At 38.5% G+C, this 23,066-nt stretch overlaps 1 protein-coding gene across 1 annotated transcript in view; it reads left to right on the top strand.

The window, feature by feature from the left end:
* CCDC175 (coiled-coil domain containing 175) overlaps positions 1-23,066 on the top strand; it is a 63,581-nt gene that overhangs the window by 38,999 nt on the left and 1,516 nt on the right. The window contains exons 15-19 of the mRNA XM_032405223.1: positions 1,315-1,394; positions 12,414-12,566; positions 15,245-15,347; positions 18,522-18,565; positions 19,859-20,021. Of these exons, the coding sequence (XP_032261114.1) occupies positions 1,315-1,394; positions 12,414-12,566; positions 15,245-15,347; positions 18,522-18,565; positions 19,859-20,021 (543 nt within the window). The remainder of the gene's footprint in view (positions 1-1,314; positions 1,395-12,413; positions 12,567-15,244; positions 15,348-18,521; positions 18,566-19,858; positions 20,022-23,066) is intronic.

Raw genomic sequence — 23,066 nt, 5'->3', positions numbered from 1 at the left:
TAAGGAGCTGAGGAACAGGATAAAAGAGTAAGAAAATTAGAAGACTATTCTGAGATGTTGACTATCTAACAGGAAGGCCAGAAAAAAGAAGATAGAAAAAAATGCAAAGGATAAAGTTATCCAAGAAATAATACAAAAATATTTCTCAGAACTGGAGAATATGATTTTTCTATTTGAAAAGGCCCATCAAATCCCCAGTGCAATTTCTGAAAGAAAAGACACTAAGTACATCACTTTGGGATTTCAGGAGGAAAAAAAAATATCCCAAAGGCTTCTAGAGAGAAAAAGCAGATCTTACACAAAATATTAGTAATCAGAATGGTTTTAGACTTCTTAACTGTAATATTACACTAAACGTTAGAAGACATTGCCTTCAAAATTCTGAGAGAAAATACTTTCCAACATTAGCTGCCCATCCAAACTATTAGTCAAGTACAAATATAGAATAGAGCTGCATTCAGATATATAAGACCTCAAAATGTTTCATTTACTCTGTCTCAAGAAGTTAGTACAAAACTTGCTTCAGCAAAGAGGGAATAAATCAAGAAAAAGAGGACGATGTGAAATTCAGGAAACAGGAGTCCAGCATAAGGGGGATGCAAAGGAAAGTCCCACGTGTTCAGCTGTGCAGGAGGCCTAAAGAAAAACAAACACAGAAAGCAGTGGGGAAGGGAAGGTGAATGGAGCTGATAGATTACCTAAGGTGTTTGACCACATGAGAAGTAATATTTGGAAGATTTTACAATTCTATTACAGATTTTAATGAATTAATGTGTACATGGAAAACTAAGCAAGTAAAAAAAAGTGAGGCTATTTTTAACTCCTAGAAAAACAAAAAATTATACCAGAGAGGAGGTATAATTATACAACACCATTTGTCTCATCTGTGAATAATATTTACATTGTCATAATCTAAATAGTTAAAATTCATTTTAAAAAACATGAATTTGTGGGGAGGTTAGAAGGGGGAAACATAGAGGTAGGTTGTAAGTGTGGGAGGGAGACATGGGAATGGGAGTAAGCATTCTATGTTCTCTTCTATATTAGGAAGAAAGTAGAAAATGTCTTAAAATGACAAATCAAGAAATAGCCATATAAGCATTTATTAAAAAAATGAAAGAAAAAGTCAAAATGAGTTTAAAAATGGTTAATTCAGAGGAGTCAAACATAAGGGTGGGTACTACATTGGAAAGCACCTGACGTCTGTTTTTTGTTATAAGCCTTATAATAGTATATGACTTTTAAAATTAGGCACATGCCTTATTTTCATTTTTTAAAGCTAAACATTGTGGGTATTTATTTTTTCTCTTATAGCACAAAAGCAGGAGCAGAATTTACTAAATGATTACATTTCTCAAATGGCAAAAGACTTTTCGAGATATTTTAGCAACACGGTAAAGAGTCAATGCATTCCTTCTTCTTTCATTTATTAGAATACTGATATATACAAACTGTAATTGTGTGTGTGTGTGTATGTATGTATGTATGTAAACATAGAGACTCTAGACGCAACTAACGTGTAATCATGGGAAAATCATTGGGGGAGGCTCAGTTTTCTTATTTAAGTTAGAGATTGGAAGATGCTTTCTAAGGTTCTTTTCAGATCTGTTATTCTGTAATTTCCTGTGAAGACCAGGATAAGTGCACAGAGGTTGCAGAGGTGGGGAGGGAGTGGTCTATATGAAATGAGAGAAGGTAAAGAGACGTTTACTACCTTTTTAAAATGTATAATCAGTAGTTAATGATAAACATATGTGTGTAGAGTTGGCCAGTTAAAAATAGAAACACTCTATTTTTTGAGATGCGCTGATATCAAAAGTAACTTTTAACATGTTGTGGATATAGAGAAAGATGAAGGGGAAGAGTACTAGTAAGTATATTATATATGCAATTGTATTTTCTTAGTAAGATTCTGCTAATGATGATTATACAATGACTAAAGATTATGTGATTTATAACAGTATAATGACTAAGAACCAAATACAGAATTCAGTAGAAAATTCTGAAAAATCCATAAAGTAATATTCTTTTCTCCTCAAGAAATATGAAATTTTCCCTGAAAAAGCCTCAATAAAGTCCACTTCTTTCTCCCCCATTTTTGCCATACAGTTGTTCATATATCAAATATATTCTGTTTTATGAAATTGTTTCAACAACTTGTCTTAACTTGCTTCCCAGAGTTTATGAAAAAATTTCCATAAATCAGCTTTGGAGTTTTATTTATTTTTTATTCAGGTATAATTAACATATAGTGTTATATTAATTTCAGGTGTACAATATGATCTTTCAACAATGCTATACAGTACGCAGTGCTCATCACAATAAGTGTACTCTTAATCCTCTTTACTTATTATACTCATCCTGGCACCCACCACCCCTCTGGCAACCACCAGTTTGTTCTCTGTATTTAAGAGTCTGTTTTTTTGTTTGTGTACTTTTTTCTGTTTGTTTTGTTTCTAAATGCCATGTAAGAGTGAAATCAATATGGTATTTGTCTTTCCCTGGCTGACTTATTTCACTAAGCATTATACACTCGAGGTCCATCCATGTTATTGCAAATGGCAAGATCTCATTTGTTTTTTTGGCTGAGGAATATTCCATTCTGTATATATATACCACATCTCCTTTATCCATTCATTTATCCATGGACACTTAGGTTGCTTCCGTATCTTGGCTATTGTAAATAATGCTACAATAAACCAAGGGGTCAATATATCCCTTTAAATTAGCTTTTCATATTATTTGGGTAAATACCCAGGTAGTACGATTCCTGGATTGTAGGGTATTTTTATTTTTAATTTTTCAAGGAAACTCCATATTGTTTTCCACAGTGGCTGTACCAATTTGCATTCCCACCAAAAGTGCCCGAGGGTTCCTTTTTCTCCACATTCTCGCCAACACTTGTTGTTTCTTGAGTTTTTTGTTTAGCCATTCTGACAGGTGTGAGGTGATACCTTATTGTGATTTTGGTTTGCATTGTCCTGCCGATGGGTGATGTTGAGCATCTTTTCATGTGTCCGTTGGCCATCTGAATGTCTTCTTTGGAGAAATGTCTGTTCATGTCTTTTGCTCATTTTTAAATTGGACTACTTGGTTTTTTAGTGTTGAGTTGTATAAGTTCTTTATATTTTTGGATACTAAAAGTGTATGTCAGATATGTCATTTGCAAATATCTTCTCCCCTTCATCAGGTTGTTTTTTAGTTTTGTTGATTGCTTCCTTTGCTGTGCAGAAGCTTTTTGTTTTGATGTAGTCCCAATAGTTTATTTTTGCTTTTGTTTCCCTTCCCTCAGGAGACATACCTAGAAAAATGTTGCTATGGCTGATGTCAGAGAAATTACTACCTGTGATCTCTTCTAGAATTTTTATGGTATCAGGTTCCCCATTTAGGTCTTTAATCCATTTCGAGTTTATTTCTGTGTATGGTGTAAGAAGGTGGTTTAGCTTCTTTCTTTTGCATGTAGATGTACAGTTTTCCCATCACTGTTTGTTGAAGAGACTGTCTTTATTGCATATTCTTGCCTCCCTTGTTGAAGATTAATTGACCATATAATTGTGGGCTTATTTCTGGGCTCTCTGTTCTGTACCATTGGTTTATATGTCTGTTTTTGTGCCAGTACCATACTGTTTTCATTACTATGGCTTTGTAGAATATCATGAAATCTGGGATTGTAATACCTCAAGTTTTGTTCTTTTTAAGCTTGCTTTGGCTATTCAGGGTCTTGTGATGTTCCATACAAATTTTAGTATTATTTGTTCTAGTTCTGTGAGAAATACTATTAGTATTTTGATAAGGATTGCATTAAATCCGTAGATTGCTTTGGGTAGTATGAACGTTTAAACAATATTTGTTCTCCCAGTCTGTGAGTATGGGTTATCTTTCCATTTGTTTGTGTCATCTTCTATTTCTTTCATCAATGTTTTATAGTCAGAGTACAAGTCTTTCACCTCCTTTGTTAAGCTTATTCCTAGGTATTTTATTATTTTTGGTGCAATTGTAAGTGGGACTGTTTCATTAATTTCTCTTTCTGCTACTTCATTATTGGTGTATAGAAATGCAACAGGTTTCTATATATTGATTTTGTATCCTGCTAACTTAATGAATCCATTTATCAGTTCTAGTAGTTTTCTGGTGGAGTCTTCAGGGTTTTCTATATAGAGTATCATGTCATCTGCAAACAATGAAATTTTTACTTACCAATCTGGATACCTTTTATTTCTTTTTCTTGTCTAATTGCTGTGGCTCAGACTTCCAGTACTATGTTGGGGGAAAAAAAAAACTTGTGAGAGTGGACGTTCTTGTCTTTTTCCTGATCTTAGGGAGAAAGCTATCAGTTTTTCACCATTGAGTATGCTGTTAGCTGTGGGGTTTTCATATAAGACCTTTATTATGTTGAGGTATGGTCACTCTAAACCTACTCTGTTGAGGGTTTTTATCATGAAAAATGTCATACTTTGTCAAATGCTTTTTCTGCATCTATTGAAATGATCATATGGTTTGTCTCCATTCCTTTGTTGACATGATGCATTATGTTGATTGATTTGCAAATATTCAACCATACTTGCATCCAAGGAATATCCCACTTGAATCCTGATGAATAATTTTTTTAATGTACTGTTGGATCCAGTTTGCTAATATTTTGTTGAGGATTTTTGCATCTGTGTTCATCAGAGATATTGGCCTGTAATTTCCCTTTTTTGTAGTGTCTTTACATGGTTGTGGTATCAGGGTAATGCTGGCTTCATAGAATGAATTGGGAGGCTTTCCTTTATCCTCTATTTTTTTTGGAATAGTTTGAGAAGAATAGGTATGAACTCTTCTTTAAATGTTTGGTAGAATATACCTGCAAAGCCATCTCATCCTGGACTTTTGTTTGTTGGGAGTTTTATGATTGCTGATTCAATTTCATTGCTGGTAATCAGTCTGTTCAAATTTTCTATTTCTTCCTGATTTAGTTTTGGGGGCTTATATGTTTCTAGGAATGTTTCCATTTCTTCTATGTTGTCTAATTTGTTGGCATATAATTTTTCATGATATTATTTTACAATCCTTTTCTGTTTTGTTTTCTGTGGTGTTGGTTGTGATTTCTCCTCTCTCATTTCTGATTTTGTTTGAGTTCTCTCTTTGTCTTTTACGATAAGTCTGGCTAACGGTTTATCAATTTTGTTTACATTTTCAAAGAACCAGCTCCCGACTTTATCCATCTGTTTTATTGTTTTTTTTTCTTAATTTTTATTTCATTTATTTCTGCTCTAATCTTTATTATTTCCTTCATTCTATTGGCTTTGGGCTTTGTTCTTTTTTTCTAGCTCCTTTAGGTATAAGGTTAGGTTGTTTATTTGAGATTTTTCGATCTTCTTGGGGTAGGCCTGTGTTGCTATAAACTTCCCTCTCAGAACAGCTTTTATTGCACCCCCAAAGATTTTGGACTGTTATGTTTTCATTTTCATTTGTCTCCATGTATTTTTTTTATTTCCTCTTTGATTTCTTAGTTGACCCATTTATTGTTTAGTAGCATATTTAAGTTACATATATATGTTCTTTCCAGATTTTTCTTGTGGTTGATTTCTAGTTTCATAGCATTGTGGTTGGAAAGGATGCATGGTATGATTTGTCTTTTTGAGTTTGCTGAGATTTGTTTTGTGGCCTAATATGTGATCTATTCTGGAGCATGTTCCATGTGTACTTGAAAAGAATATGTATTCCACTGTTTCAGGATGGAATATTCTGAATATATCTGTTAAATCCATTTGGTCCAACGTGTCCTTCAAAACCACTGTTTCCTAGTTGATTTTCTGTATGGATGATCTATCCATTGATGTAAGTGGGGTGTTAAAGTCTCCTATTATTATTGTATTACTATTGTTTCTTTTTTTGATGCTGTTTGCTATGTATTTGGGTGCTCCCATGTTGGGGGCATAAATATTTACAAATATCTTCATGTTGGATTGTTCCCTTTATGATTATGATTCCCTTTATGATTCTTTTTCTCTTATTACAGTATTTTAAAGTGTATTTTGTCTGATATAAATATTACTATCCTGACTTTATTTTCACTTCCATTTGCATGATAAATGCTTTTCCATCCCTTCACTTACGATCTGCATGTGTCTTTAGGACTGAAATGAGTCTCTTGTAGGTAGCATATAGATGGGTCTTGTGTTTTTAATCCATTCCATTACCATATGTCTTTTGTTTGGAGTGTTTAGTCCATTTACATTCAAAGTAATTACTGATAGGTATATACTTAGTGCCATTTTGTTACTTGTTGTATTGTTGTTTTTGTAGTTCTTCTCTGTTCTTTTTTTCCTCCTGCTTGCTTTTTTCACATTTTGCTGGCTTTTTAGTGACATACTCAGATTCCTTTCTCTTTATTTTTTGCATACCTATTACTGGTTGTTTATTTGTGGTCTCCATTAGATTTATATAACTTCTTATACATATAGAAGTTTATATTAAGTTGATGGTCACTTAAGTTTGAACCTATGCTAAAAGCACTGAATTTTTACTCTCTCCCACCCCCAACATTTTAGGTATATGGTATCATATTTCACATTCTTGTACTTTGTGAATCCCTTGACTGATTTTTATAGATATACTTTTATGCTTCCTACTTTCTTAGTACTGCTTATGGTCTTTCCTTTCCACTCAAAGAATCCCCCTTAACATTTCTTGTAAGGCTGATGTAGTGGTCATGACCTCCTTTAACTTTTGATTGTCTGGGAAACTCTTTATCTCCCCTTCTATTCTGAATGATAGCCTTGCTGAATAAAGTATTCTTGGATGCAGGATTTTTTCCTTTTAGACTTTAAATATATCATGACACTCCCATCTGTCTGTGATGTTTCTGCTGAAAAAAAATCATCTGATAGGCTCATGGGGTTTCCTTGTATGTAACTTTCTTTTCTCTTGCTGCTTTAAGAATCCTCTCTTTATTACTACATTTTGCCATTTTAATTACCACATATCTTGGTGTGGACCTCCGTGGGTTGATTTTGTTGGGGGTTCTCTGTGCATCCTAAATCTGGATGTCTATTTCCTTCCCCAGATTAGGGATGTTTTCAGCTATTATGTCTTCAAATAAATTTTCTGCCCCCTTTTCTCTCCCTTCTCCTGGGATCCCTATAATGTGAAAGTTGTAACACTTGATGATATCGTTGAGTTCCCTTAATCTATTTTCATTTTTATTAGTCTTTTTTTCTCTCTCCTACTCAGCTTGATTGTTTTCTATTACTTTATCCTCCAGGTCACTGATACATTCTTCTGCTTTCTCTAGTTTACTATTTATTCCCTCTAGTGTATTTTTTATTCCAGTTATTGAGTCCTTCATCTCTAATTGATTCTCTTTTATGTTTTCTATCTCTTTGTTGAGAGTCTGACTGAGGTCCTCAACTCTTTTCTCAAGTCCAGTGAGTATCTTTATGACCATTACTTTATATTATCATACCTATTACTTATTTCCATTTCGTTTGTCTCTCTTGCTGTGATTTTATCCTATTCTTTCATTTGGGACATATTCTTCTGTCTCCTCATTTTCACTAACTCTCTGTGTCTGTTCCCATGTGTCAGGAATATCAGCTATGTCTCCTGCTCTTGAAAGTGGTGGCCTTATGAAGAAGAGGTCCTGTAATGCCCTGCAGTGCAGTGTTCCCTGTTCACCAGAAATTCGTGCCTCAAGGGGTCTCCTATGTGTGTTGCATGTACCCTACTTCTGTGGTGGAACCATGTTTGCCTTCAGTCCAGCTGTCTGCAATGGTCCTCTCTGACTATTGTGGGCAGGACTTTGTCCCTGTGCTGTTAGTGAGCCAGTCTGGGGTCACCTTGGGCTTGAGCTGAGTCAGACTAGGCATTTGCTGGAGCTGTGGTAGCACTGAACTGTAAGGTGCTTTGCAGTGTTGTCCTCTTGAGAAGCTTTCATTGGTGGGTGGGGCCTACAGTCAGACCAGATGTCTGCCCCCAGCCCACTGCTGGGGTCTAAATCAGACAAATGTGTATGGTTATCTTCCCCTCTCCCTGGGACAGGAGTCACTTTGGAATGGTGCTGGCCTCAGTGAGGGATGCTTGCACATTGCCAGGCTTGGGGCACTGCTTTGGATGCACTCCTGCTAAGGGTGGGTCTACAAGAGAATACGGGTGAGTGCATGTTGTTAGAAAATTGTGTGCTGGTCTGCTGCAGGAGGGGACCTGTGGCCTGGAGAACTGCCAAGGGCAGGTCTGTAGAAGAATGCAGAGGTGGGGCATGAGGTGCCAGCAAGGTCACTGCTGGTCTGCTGTGGGAGGGACCTGGAGCCACGTTAGAAAACTGCCTTACCAGATTGGAGGGGGGAGGTTTGAGGAACAGCATAAGGGCAGGGTGTGGTGTTAGCAAGCTAGGCAGGAGTGTTCAGGCTGCACTGGTTCCTGAAGGTGTCTATGTATCTAGTATGGGGGTCTGGGAAGGGAAATGGTGCCTGCCAATCCCTTTGTTCTTGGAGAAGTCTCCCAAAGATCCCTGCTCCTCCAGTACATGCTCTGAGATTGGTAAATAAATCTCCTTCCTGTGTACCCCAGGCATTTTTCAAACTGCTGCTTCCATGCTGCATCTCAGTGGAGCTGTTTGTTGTGATTTATCTTTAAGGGTGGGAACTCAGTTTTCTATTGCTCTCCACCCATCCCAGAGCCCAACCCACTGATTTTTAAAGTTCTAGGTGTTAAGCCCCACTAACTGTAAGAACTCACAAAGTTAAGCCCATCTGGTTTTTAAAGCCAATGTTGTGGGGATTCATCTTCCCGGTGCGGGAGGGGTCTTTTCCTTTCCCCTCTCTATGTCTGTAGTCCCTCCCTCCTATGGATCAGTTTGGCTCCTGACCATGTCTCTGCCCTTGCTATCCTTTTCAATGTGGCCTCTTCTCTACATTTAGCTGTGGAGAGAGAGTGTGTTCTGCCAGTTTTCAGGTTGTTTACTGGGTTATTTGCCCTGATGTGGGTGCTACCTATGTGTATCTGTGGGACAAAGTGTGCTTAGGATTCTCCTATTCTGCCATCTCTCATTGTGGTTTTGATTTGCATTTCCCTGATGATTAGTGATGTTGAGGATTTTTTCATGTGTGCGTTGGTCATCTGTATGTCTTCTTTGGAAAAATATCTTTTCCTGTCCTCTGTGCATTTTTTAACTGGATTGTTTGGGTTTTTTGGTGTTGAGTTGTATAAGTTCTTTATATATTTTTTTATATTAACACCTTATCAGATATATCATTTGCAAATATCTTCTCCCGAATTCATTAGGTTGTGTTTTGTTTTGTTAATGGTTTCCATCACTGTGCAAAACTTTTTATTTTGATGTAGTCCCAGTAGTTTATTGTTGCTTTTGTTTCCCTTGCTCAAGGAGATATATCTAGGAAAATATTTTTATGGCTGATGTCAAAGAAATTACTGCCTATGTTTTCATTAAGAATTTTATGGTTTCCAGTCTCACATTTAGGACTTTAATCCATTTTGAGTTTATTTCTGTGTATAAGGTAGTAAAATAGTCCAGTTTCATTCTTTTGCATGTAGGTATGCTGTTTTCCCAGCACCATTTATTTTTATTTTTTAAGGGGGGAGGAGGGTTAGAAGAAGAGGGAGAGAGAGAATCTCAAGCAGACTCCATGCCCAGCATGGAGCCCAACTTGGGGCTCAATCCCACAGCCCTGAGATCATGACCTGAGCTCTGAAATCAAGAGTCAATGCTTAACTGACAGAGCCACCCAGGTGCCCCTAAAAGCACTAAGTTTTTACTAACCCTGCACACATTTTATGTATATGAGGTCATACTTTACATTTTAAAAAAATTGTGTATCCTTTGGCTGATTTTTATAGATATAATTGATTTTACTCCTTTTGTGCGTTACCTCCATATTGGTTTTATAAGTGATTAATATACTTTTACTATACGTTTGAATTTACTTGTGAAATTTTTTTCCTTTCATAGTTTTCTTACTCCTGATTATGGCATTTTTTTCCCACTTAAAGAATTCCCTTTAACATTTCTTATAAGGCAGGTTTAGTGGTCATGAATTCTTTTAACTTTGGGAAACCCTCTCTCTTTCCTTCAATTCTGAGTAACAGCTTTGCTGAGTAGAGTATTCTTGGTTGCAGGTTCTTTTTTCTTTCAGCACTTTGACTATGTTATGCCATTCTCTTCTGGCCTGTAAAGTTTCTACTGAAAAATCAGCTGATAGGTTTATGGGATTTCCCTTGTATATACTGTTTTCTTTTACTCCTTTTAAAATTCTCTCTTTATCACTATGTTATGCCATTTTAATTACTATGTGTGGACCTCCTGGCATTAATTTTGTTGGGTGCTCTCTCTGCCTCCTGGATCTGGATGTCTCTTTCCTTTCTCAGATTAGGGAAGTTTTCAGCTATTATTTTTTTCAAATAAATTTTCTGCCTCCTTCTCTCTCTCTCCTGGAATCCTTACAATGCACATGTTATTATGCTTGATGACATCACTTAGTGCCCTTAACCTATTCTCATTTTCTATTATATTTTTTGTTTGCTTTTCAGCTTGGTTGCTTTCCAATACATCTGTCTTCCAGATCACTGATCTGTTCTTCTGCCTCCTCTAATCTGCTCTTGATTTCCTCTAGTGGACTTTTCATTGCAGTTATTGAGTTCTTCATCTCGGGTTCTGTTTTATATTTTGTATCTCTTTATTGAAGGTCTGAGATCCTCCACTCATTTCTCAAGCCTGGTGAGTAATCTTATGACCATTAATTTGAGTTGTTTTTCAAGGATATTGCTTATCTCTGTTTCATTTGGCTCTTTTGCTGTGGTTTTATCCCTGTTTTTTCATTTGGCACTTATTCCTCTGCCTCCTCATTTTGTCTAACTCTGTTGTTGTTGTTGTTGTTGTTGTTGTTTTTCTATGTATTATAAAAGTCAGCTACATCTCCTGATCTTGAAAGTAAGTAGTGGCCTTATGAAGAAAAGGTCCTGTGGTACCCAATGGTGCAGTGCTCCCTGTTCACCAGAGCTGGGCACTTCAATGGCATCTAACCTTTGTGGGTTGTGTTCACCCCACTGTTGTGGCTGAACCACGTTTCCCTATAGTCAAGTCCATTGCAATGGCCTTCTTTGCCTGTTTTATGTGCCCCAGGCAGGGTTTGGTCTCTGTGCTGTTAAAGGGACAGTCTGGGGCTGCTGAGGGCTTGTGGTTAGGTGCTGTCAGCATTCAAACCAGATGCCCCCTCGCAGCCCATCTGCTGGGGCTGTCATTGCACAGAGCCGTAGGTCACTCTCCTTTCCTTGTCCCCTGAGAGGCTTCATTGGTGGGCGGGGCTTGCCCTCAGATCAGATGCCTACCCCCAGTCAGTCTGCTGGGGCTGCCGGCTCACTGATCAGCCGGGCACTCTCACTGTGCTGCCAGCCATAAGGTTCAGCTGCTGGGACTGTGGGTACACTGGCATGTTTTGTGGATATCTTCCTCTCTCCCCAGGGCAGGAGTCACTTTGGAGGGATGTCTTTGGAGTTATGGCAGGTTGGATTGGGCCTGTCTGCAGGGGAATACAGGGGCAGGGCGCTAGTCAACAAGATAGGTGGAGAGCATTCATGCTGCTTCCTGCAAGTGTCTGGCGAACAAGGTTGGGGGTAAGCAGGGAGGAAGAGAAATGGCACCCACCACCACTTTTGTTCTATAATGGTCTCCTAAAGATCCCTGCCCCTCCAACATACGTTCTGAGATTAGTAAATAAATCTTCCTGTATACCCCAGGTGCTTTCAAACAGCTGCGTCTATGCTGTGTCTCAGCAGGATTGTTTGTTATGCTGGCTCCTTAAGGGTGGGGACTCGGTTTCCTACTGTCCTCTAGCACTCCAGCTCTCCCAGAGTTAAGCCTACTGATTTTTAAAGTACCAGAGTTAAGCCCTGTTGATTGTAAAGACTCATGAATTTAAGCCCCACTGGTTTTCAAAGTTAAATGTTATGGAGACTTGTCTTTCCAGTGTGGGTCCCTCATGCCTGGGGTGCCTGGCATGAGGTCTGATCTTCTGGCTTCTTGTGGTATCTCTCCTGTTTGTGGTTGGTTTTGCTGGGGTTTGGGTTCCCAACCATGTCTCTGCCACTCCTACCCTTTTCAGTGTGGCCCCCTCTCTATGAGTCGGTTCTGCTAGTCTTTGAGTCACTTTCAAAGATAGTTGCACAGATATGGCTGTTAGTTCAGTGTGTCCATGGCTTGAGATGAGCTCAGGATCCTCTTACTACACCATCTTCCCAGAATCGAATCAACTCTGGAGTTTTAAATATCAAGTTTTTCTAAGGGAAGATATACATAGCCTCTGCTGATGATTCAGGAATTAATTATAACCGCTCTCTGAATGTGGTTCAGGCAGTCTAATACACTGGTGCCCTGCTTATTTAACTCTGAGATAATTGTGGGTTTTATGTTTGAGCAGGAAAAAGTGAAGCAAGAACTCAAATACTTACGAGATCAAGAAAGCCGTAAGATTAAAAATCACTTTGAAACTCTAAAGAACTTAGAAAATGAAATCTATGTGCATGACTTAAAAGTAGATGTTTTGCTCCTGGAAAATGAAAAATTAAGAAAAGTAAGTTCAAGGGCACTTCACTTTGCATGATAGTTTTGGTTAATTGCCTAGACCTATAATAGTTACAAGGGATTGGAGAAGGAAAAGGAGATTGTATCTCTTAAAACTTTTGAAATAAAGACTATATATGAAACAATGCACAAATCATAAGTGAAACACGTAATGAATACACATGGGCAACCAGCACCCAGATCAAGAAACAAAGCATTAACAGTATCCAGATATCTTCTATGTCCTTTCCTGTCACTAACCTCCCCACAAGGTAAAGTAACAGTATATTGGCTTCTAAGACCAAAGACTAGTTTTGTCTGTTTCTGAACATTATATGTATGGAATGATACAATATGCACTCTTGCTTAATACTTTGTTTGCAAGGTACATCTTTATTATATTGAATGCAGTTATGGTTTGTTTGACCTTAGTGCCGTATATAGTATTCAAGTGTATAACTATACTACAATTTATATACTCTCTTGCTGGGGGTTTAGAGAATTTCTAGCTGGGGCTGTTACAAATATAGTTACTGTGAACATTCTAGTACATGTGTTTTCAGGAACATACGTACATATTTCTGTTGGGTATACCCCTCAAGTGGAATCGCAGAGCCATAGGGATGTGGACCATCCACTCTCGTGCACAGTGCCATCTCCCAAAGAAGTTGCAAAAATCGCCACTCCCAGCAGGGTATGTGAGAACACCACTGGTTCCACATTCTCACCAAACTTTGGTTATTTTTTTTTTTTTTTCCACTTAACCATTCTGGAGAGTGTGTAGTGGTATCCCATTGTGGTTTTAGTTTGCATTTTCCTGCTGATCAATGAAGCATCTATTTATATGTTGGTGGCCATTTTGTATACCTCTTTGTGAAGTACCTGTTCAAGTGTTTTGCCCATTTAAAAACTAGGTTGTCTGTCAGTTTTGTATTGATTGTATCATTTTTTTCAGTAAACCACAATGACCTCAAGGTGAGGATCTGTATCCATGTATCCCAAGTGTTTTGCACAATGGCTCACATGGAAAAGGGATTCAGTCCCATGTTATGCTCACAATAACCCATTAATGTGGATAATATATTAAGTCCCTTTTATAGATGAGGAAACCGAGACTCTACATTTTTAATAATTTTTAATAGCTAGAAAAATAAAAACAGTCCAATGGCAGTAAGACTCTAAGTAAGGGAAAAATCTTTTACCTGTTTGGGTACTCTTTTTCATCAGGTAAATGGCAGCAGTTATCCACCAGTATTATGTGCTTTTGGCAGAATTAATATGGTATAAGAGGTACTAATGTACTTTGAAAAGGTAAATGTGCTCCAGAGCCCAGGTACCAGCATCACTAACCTGCACATGTGCAATACATCTTCATTCTTCTAGTCCTTGAAACAGTCTTATAAGGCATTTCTTTTGCCCATGGAAATATTCCACAAGATTGTCTTCCTATCAAGATGACATAGATTATTTATTAAAATACTTGGAATTTTTTTTGCTACTTTGGTAATGGATAAGCAAATGGATGACTATGTGAAAAATTGATTCTGAAAGTTCTGTTTTCTAATTTATTGCCCATCTACTAGGTCCTGAATGACGCTATGCTGTTATCTTATTCACTCCCTACTCTGTTCTGCTGGTTACATTGCTTCTCTCAGCAGACATTCTAAGCACCCACTGAGTCCTTGGGGAAGGCTCAGTGAATAGAGAGATCAATAAGACACCACCCCAAGTTCTTAGGAAGCTCATCACCTACCTGAGGAAATGAGAAAATAAATGGATAAATTAGAATTCAGTATGTTTATACATCTGAGAGTTATGGGAAACCAGCCGAACTAGGCAAGTCTTACAAACTGTGGTCCACATTCAAAGAGGGGCAGGAATGACGACTTTGACTTGGCCTACAGGGGTTTTTACTCTGGTTTACTACAAAACCAGTCAACAAGCCATGCAGACTGACACAAGATCAAGGCCCCATGAGTAGACCCTATAACCTGCTTATAAACAGTTCTGTGTCTCCTGTGGTACTAGATGTGATTTCTAAGATTTTTTTTTGTATCAGTGGTTTGTAGTATTTGACTATTTCCCTCTTGAAACTGAGCCGGTGCCATGTTTATATCCAAAGCCCATGCTTTCAGAGTTCCCAGAGACTTTAGAGTTTAGCATTGCCTGAGCATTGGGTGGTCAGAAAAGAAAGCGACGACTTTAATACTAACCAAACCATTACTACCACCATCACCCAGCCCAGTGTCACATCTGAATGGAGTGAGCAATTCTGTGGGGTCTCCAGACTTGAGAAATCCTCTCTCTGAAGTCTTACGCGAACTCCTCCAGTCTGGAAGCACGGCTGCCTTGGTACATTTCCTGCACACACATTTTGCATACAGAACACTTTTTTGTTTGTAGGCACAATGCATTTAGGCAGAATACCTTTTAATTTCTTTTTGTGGCAAATTATATTCAGAATGCCATGTTTATTTGGGTGCTTAAATGTTTACTGGGAAGCTGGATCCTTTATCTCCCTCAGCAGAATGCAGGCTTGACAAGGGCTCTGGTCACCACTATAACCCTTGTTCTGAGAACAGTCAGTGGCATGGAGAAGAATCAATAGATGTGTGCCAAATGACTGCATGGATAATTAATTTACAGTAACTAAACTGCTTAAAGCAATCACATGTCTTTCATTTCCAGTATATTGCATACATGAAGAACAAGATAGAACAATACAGAAAAGGAGAGGAAGACCTCAAGTCCATGTCAAGTGACCTGTCTTGTCAACTGACGGCTCATCAGAGTAAGTAATGTGTTAGGGATGATCTGAACATATAAAAAATAATTTTTTTGTTTATTTAAATTTTACTGACTTGCATACAATAAAATGAACCCATCTAAAGTTCAACGAGTTTTGATAAATGTACATACCACTGTAACCACTGCCACTTCAAGCAAGATAGAGAACATTTTATCCCTGAAAAATTCTCTTATGTCCCTTGGTAGTTGGTTTCCCACTCTACTTCCAGTGTCTGGAAACCATTGATCTGCTTTCTTTCTTTTAAGATTTTATTTTTTTATTTTAGAGAGAGAGATTGAGAGTGAGAGAGAGCACAAGAGCAGGGGGAGGAGCAGAGAGGGAAGGAGAGGAAGGGGGAAAGAATCTCAAGCAGACTCCATGCTGAGAATGGAGCCTGATGTAGGGGCTCAATCTCATACCCTGACATCATGACCTGAGCCAAAACCAAGAGTCGAAGCTTAACCAGCTGAGCTACCCAGGTGCCCCTGATCTGCTTTCTGTCACTAAGGATTAGATACAAATGGAATGATGGAATACTCACACTTTTGTACCTGGATTCTTGCACTCAGGAAACTTTTTTAGATCCATTCATGTTGTATGTGTCATTGCTTTGCTGCTTTTTATAGCTGTATAGTAGTATTCCTTTATGTAGCTATACCGTATTTTGTTTATCCATTCACCATTTGAAGGACATTTGGATTGTTTCCAGTTTTTGGTTACTATATGCTTACATGTATTTTTGTGAATATTTGTTTTCATTTCTCTTGGGTAAATACTGAGGAGTGGAATTGCTGGGGTGTATGGTTAGTGTATGTTTAACTTTATAAGAAACAGCCAAAACAGTTTGCCAGAGTAGGTGTGCAAATTCCTCATCCCACTAGCAATGGGATACTCCACATCCTCACCAACATTTAAAATTGTCAAAATACTTAAAATTGTTAACATTTAACCCATTTTATAATGGTATTTCATTGTGATTTTTATTTGCATTTCTCTAACTGATGCTGCTGAGTATTTTTTCATGTGCTTTTTGGCTGCTTGTATCTCATCCTTTGTGAAGTGTCTTGAACCAATTATCTATTGCAGCATAACAAATATTACAGATTATTTTCTTTGCTCCTGAATTGGTCATTTGGTCGGAGCCTGGTGGATACCACTCATGTCTGCTCCACATGATATCAGCTGGGGCAACTTGGTAGCTGGGGGTAACTCAGCAGCTGAGGACTGGAGTCATCTGAAGACACATCCACTCGCTCAGTGTGCCTGGTGCTGCTGTTGGCTCACAGCCAGAGTCTCCATGTAGTTGCTTGGCCTGCTGTGGGCCAAAAGCTAACATCCCAGGTCCAAGGGGAGGCGACATGGATGCCACCGCTAATGGGAGGGGTGTCGGCATCACGTTGTGGGAAGAGCATGTGGGATGGAGTATATTGTGGGGCCATCTCTGGAAAATACAGTCTGCCACATTTCTGTCCAAATCTTTGGCTCATTACTTTGTGTTGTTTGTGTTGTTGAGTTAAAATCTTTGTGTATTCTGGAAATGAGTCCTTTTTCAGTGTGAGGCTTGACTTTTCATTTTCTTAATATTGTCTTGAAAAGAGCAAAAGTTTTTCCTGTGGAAAAGTCACTTTATCGATTTCATCTTTTAAGGGTAGTACTTTTTGTGTCCAAGACGTTTTTGCCTAAGCCAAGTTCTCAAAGATTTTCTGTTTTCTTTATAAGTTTTTAGTTTTAGCTTTTATGTCTAGTTCTCCAATTCATTTCAAGCTCATGTTTTTGTACGGTGTGAAGAGTTGAATTTCATGTTTTCTCTTATGTATATCCAGTTGTTCTAGCATCATTTTTGAAAAGCCTATCTTTTTAGCATTGTACTACCCGAACGACTTTTTCAAAAATCGATTTTATAAGTCTGTTCCTTATTCTGACTTAATACAAATACCACACTGTCCTGATTACTGTAGTTTCATGTTCAGCCTGGAAATCAGGTAGCATAAGTTCTCCGCGATTGTGCTTCTCCCTTAGAATGATTTTGGCTATTATAGGTCCCTTGATTTTCATACAAGTTTTAAAGTCAGCTTATTAATCTATAATTGCATACCTGCTGGGATCTTAATTGGGTTTGTGTTGAATCTGTAAATCAATTTGAGGAGAACTGACATCTTAACAAAATTAAGTCTTCCAATCTAAGAACACAGTATACTTCTCCATTTATTTAGAACTTATTTTTCTTAGCAAGATTTTGCAGCTTTTAGGTGCTGTATTAGGGGTCCTCAAGACCATCCTTAGGCTCACTGATCAGCTAGGATTTGCCAGGCTCAAGTTGTTATGCTTAGTGTCCATTACACTGAAGGATACGGAGTAAAATCAGCAAAGGGAAAAGGCGCATGGGTGTAAGTGTGGAGGAAACCAGATGCAAACCCAGTGTAGTTGCACAGATGCACTGAACTTCCCTAGGAATGATGCGTGACAGCACATGCAGAGTGCTGCCAAGCAGGGGCACCCGGGCTTGGGCACCCGAGGTACTTATTGGAGGCTGTTGGTCATGAAGATGTGCAGTGCCTGTGGGGTTTCTCTTTTATGCTGTTAGGATGGTAAATTGCACCAATTCATTTTTGAATGTTAAACCAATCTGCTGAGATAAAACCCGCTTGTTCAAAAGCTATTATTGTTTTTATATATTGCTGGATTCAATTTGCTAATCTTTGTACAGATTTCTGTGTCTGTGTGCAAACCTGCCTTGTTCTGCTTGCACTTGGGTCTGGAAATTGCCCCCTGCAGAAAGCCGAGTGACCATAAGGTTTGCCTCATGTGTCACCCTTCTTTCAGGTATCCCATTCTGTGCTGCCTGCTGTCCAGTACCTGCAAACTGGATATTAAAACAGATGTATTTGGGGCGCCTGCTTGGCTCAGTCGGAAGAGCATGTGACTCTTGATCTCAGGGATGTGAGTTCAAGCCCCATATTGGGCATGAAGCCTACTAAAAAAAATAAATGATAAAAAAATATTTAATATATTTCCTCCTTGTTTACAGTGGGAGGGCAAGTCTGATCCAGTTATTCTGTCATTTTGGAAGTAGAAAGTTTTAGATAAACACAACTTTTGAAAAACAAATAGCATTACTTTCATAAAAATTTTCATATTATTTCTGTAACCTTTGCATTTTAAAAATCTTTATTTTAGCACAGTATTTGGATTTGTGGGCTGAATTTCAGACTACAGTTAAGGTGAGCTTTTTTTTTTGTTTTGCCTCCATAAATAGAATATTCCTAAAAATATTCACCTACCTAATAAGTGTGTGTGTGTGTACACGTGTGCTTGCATAAGGCAGGAGGTCAGGATTGAGGGGGAGTGATAGTGTTAGTACAACCATCATATCTTAACACGTGTGCTTTGTATTATTAAAAAACCAAAGTTCAACTGAGTAAATTTTAAATATCTTATTGGCTTTATTCAATGATTCATGAATCAGGCAGCATCCAAGCTAGCAGATTAAAAGATGCTCTGAAGAGCTATACAAAACAGAGGACTTTTATAGGCAGAAGGGAGCAGGAACCCGGAAGTTATACTAAGCACAAAAAGCAGGTTGGTTATTGCAAGATTACGTTCCTTTAGGGGATGGCAGGGATTATTAGGCAGATGACCTAACTAGTGCTGATTAGGTGATTCCTGACTGACTGGTGTAAAATTCCATTTCTGAGAGAGCCAAAACTGTAATGAAATCAATTCTGTTTGGTGATGTGAGGCTTAGCCTCAGTGACTCCTTTGCCACTGTTGTCTTATTTTTAGCGGTGTCAAAGGTCACTATGAAATCTTAACCCTTTGGGAGATTGTCTTCCTACTCTACCAATTTGGTTAAAGAGAATGACATCTCACCCCCACCTGCAAACACAAACTGAACACATACTATTTTAGGACAAAGTTGTCAGATCTGAAGTCCATCTGTCCTCCATGTTTTACCAGCCCTGCTCCTTCTCCACCACTCCGTACTATAAAGTCTGGTAGGCTGGAGTTCAAATCCTGGCTTTGCCACTTGGGAGTATTTACAGTTTACATATGATCCTGGCTCTCAGCCTTTAATCTTTTTCAGATGAAGCTACTGAGGTTCAGAGTTTAAGTAACTTTGCCCAAGACCAAACAGTTAATGAACTTATGGGGATTTAAACCTCAGATCCAGCTTGGTTCCAAAGTTTTTTCTCTTCAGCTGTAAGCCATGCTGAATATGCTGTGCAGTTCCATGCGGCTCTGAAGGTGAGCTGGCTTCTTACGCCCTCACTGCCACCACCACCATCCTACCCAATTCAAAGTTAAGAGTTCAGTGAGCATTCCATTAAATTCTCATTTGCTAATCCATTTTTCTGAGATCTTCTACAGAACTTTGTGAATGTGCTGTGGACATTTATTTTGCATGAATAATATCAATTTTGCATATATATTTTTGTCTTGGATATGATTCACTCAGAATGTTTTTATTTATCTGGAATTTATATTCACACACCCCAAAATATTTTTTTTTAAAGGAACTGGTAAACAGTGGTGATGAGATTTTGCAAGAAATAAAAAACCTGATAGAGAAGCTAAAGGAAAGAGATGAAAACATTGAGCGTATCAGCATTTGGCTACAAGGGAATCTTGAAGAGCTGCATTTTCTTATGGAACAGGAATCAGAAATAGACCTCCACAGTAAGTAACATCTCAAAAGCTTTGGGTTACAAAGAACTTGTTATTTTACTGTAACCAGTAATATCAAACAGGCATTTTAAAACTAACCAAATAACATAATTATCCCTAATAATCCATCCCCAATTTATGTCACATTCACCTAAATATTGCTTCTCATTTGTGGGGTCAAACGTGGTAATGCAACAGTGTTGGACAAATCTCCCTTCCACCTACATGAGTTTTCTAAATAACCGAATCTTAATTTTTCTGATTTTTTGAAGCTTATTTTAAACATTTTCCAAAGAAGTCTTTTTAAGTCCTTTTATACACTTCCTTATCTTCGTAAACAGAAGATATGTCATGTGAGACATGAGGGTCACAGAACTCTGTCCAGATTCTGGCTGTGGTGGGAAGAGGAGGTCAATTCTTGCACAGGTACAACCCAGAGAAGCCAGGGGTGGAATCCCTGGGGAAGGCGGGCTGGTGGCAGCAGAAAGGACTGGGGAAAGGGAGGAGAATGGAGTGTAGGAGAGAGCGGTGAAATGAAAATATCACCTAGTAAGGTTATTGAGTTTTCATTTTAAAGAATGTCACCATTAGATAAGCAATTTTAAAGGTGAGTTGTAGAAAGTGAAATGAGATAGAAAGTGATAGGATTGAAGTATTTGGTGAAACCAATGTTCTGAGGGTATTGCTTGACAAAAGAAATAATGTTTCCGTGACCAATGAAGACTCTTGTGGATAAACTTTCTTATAAGCCAAAAAGCTGTTTCTGTGGTGCCGCTCAAGCCTGGTGACAGTTATCATGTGTAAGTGCATAGCAGGTCCCTGGTGGGCCCTGGTCACTTGGCAAAACTGTCTTTGGTAAGTCAGGCCATCCCCAGCAACTGTAGATCAAGCAGAATTTTAAGAGCTAAATCATTTCAAAGTGTCAATTGCACTTTTTTTCACATGAGCGAGTCCTCCCTTTTTGTCTGAAACCTGATGGAATCTTTTATGTTGGAACAGATTTAAATAGACGATATTGAAAAGCTAAGCCCACTGAGTAACTAATACCATATCCCACCCCCCCCTTTTTTTTTTTTTTTTTTACATATTTTGAGGATGGTCTTATTGATAACTATATGGAAAGTAGAGAACTGTAGTGTGGAAATAAAGACCAACTACATGCAAACAAGCTGAGGCATAAAGCCTGGTACAGCAAGGGAGTGCGAGTCACCATCACTTGCTTTGGGCAGAGATCCAAAGGCAGGCAGGGGATGGGAAAGGTTTATTGTGAACGAAAAGGGAAGGTGTCAGCTGTGCTCTGATTGGAGGTTGTTGGCATGGGGAGCCTGGGGACAGCTAACTAGGAGCAGGACATCCTATGTGATTAGTAAGCATATTTGGCTTTCTCTGGTTGCTCCAAGGTTAGAAGGGTCAAAAAGTAGGGAAGATAGTGGTCATTGATGATGTTATGAATTCTGGGCCATTTGCAGAGTTTGTGGGTCAGAGAACTCCTCAGGCTGTAGTTTTCCTGCTCCTGGTGTAGTGGGAAAATCAGTTATCATACAAATGTATGTAAAAATCCCTGTAACAAGGGATTTTACAGGTGGACCAAAAGAACTATGAGAGAACCTAACCAGGAAAGAGACTTGACCCTAGTTAAGGAATGGGGAAGAGGTCTCTGAAGGACCAGAAATGGAGCTGAGATCACAAGGAAGGTTTCTGGCTTCTCTAAATTCGCTTATTTCTGCTCCTGGAACATTGGCACTATGTGGGCTTTGAAGGTAAGTGGACCTGGGCTCAGATCTTGGTTCTGTGTCTTACGTGTTATTTAACCTCTACTCCCCAGTTTCCCTGGTTGTAAAATATGGATAGTTAACAGCAAGTTACAAAGCATCAGACCCAAATTAGGCACTCCTCAGATTGCTTGAAATCTAGCGCCCTCCTCTGGGAGGTGACAGTCAGCCATGGCTCCTTGGATTACTTGACCATCTCTGAGCCACCTGTAATCTAGCTTTTGGGTTTTCCCTATTGAATGGCTGCTCTCAGGGATGGGACTTCTAGAGAAGCCTTTGATCTCTTCCAGCTCAACAGCCCTTGCCTGTCCTCTTCTGGACATCATCTGTCACTGCAGCCATGCAGGTCCTGGCCCTCTCCTTCAGGAACACTGCACCAGCTCCAGAAACACGTGGAGCACCTTTGAGCCTCACACCACAGCAAATGCTGCAGTTACTAAGTTGAATAAGACCTGGTCCCTGAACCTCAAAGTGCATACACTGTGAGAACAAACAAGGAAATAGTGGATTCAAATACAAGGGACTCCTCTAGTGAGTGGCTATGAGAGGGTAAAGAGAGGCACCTCTAAGTCTTTTTTTAGGTGTTGGGAATACACAGGGATGTCTTCCTGAAAGGGCAGTAGACGTGCCCTGGCCGAGGACTGCGATGGCATGGCTGAGTGGGTATCTGCTGGGGGTTCCGAATGGCACGTGTGGAGGACAGGCTTGTCACAACTTAAAATGCCAGACTTCATCTTGAAAACAAAGATCGTTACTTTTTGCATTAACATTCCTTTTTGCAAATAAAAGGTAAACAAGTTAATTCTTAGGGTGTATTCCTAAATCAAATAAATAGTAACTGAGTATAGATTATTTTTTAAGTATTAAAAATAAATTTTAAAATTCTAAAAGTCCCCAAGTCTTATATAACTTGTTACAGTTAGATAAATTTGTGTATTAACCAAATATTTTCACTTGATATGTGCGCTACAGAAGACGTTTTTTTAGGCCAAGGGATATTTTAAAAGAAATACCAAATTTGTATACACTGTCACTTATCTTTTTGTTATGGTGATAAAAAGGACTTGATATAGTTTGATCATTTAATTCTGGAAAAGAAACATTAAAGCAGAATCAAAATTTCAGTAAGAAATAATTTTTTAAAAATCATTTGCTGAAAAATTTTCTAAAGGTCTCCTGGAAAAATTAAAATCTTAGGCCATACTCAAGTATTAGAATCATCTAGAAGAGGTTTAAAAAATCCTTCTGCTCAGCCTGTACCCTAGACCAATTCTGAATCTCTCAG

This window comes from Phoca vitulina, unplaced genomic scaffold, assembly GCF_004348235.1.
Source record: "Phoca vitulina isolate PV1807 unplaced genomic scaffold, GSC_HSeal_1.0 scaffold7, whole genome shotgun sequence".
Lineage (NCBI taxonomy): Eukaryota > Metazoa > Chordata > Mammalia > Carnivora > Phocidae > Phoca > Phoca vitulina.
This window is presented reverse-complemented; position numbering and strand designations above follow the sequence as displayed.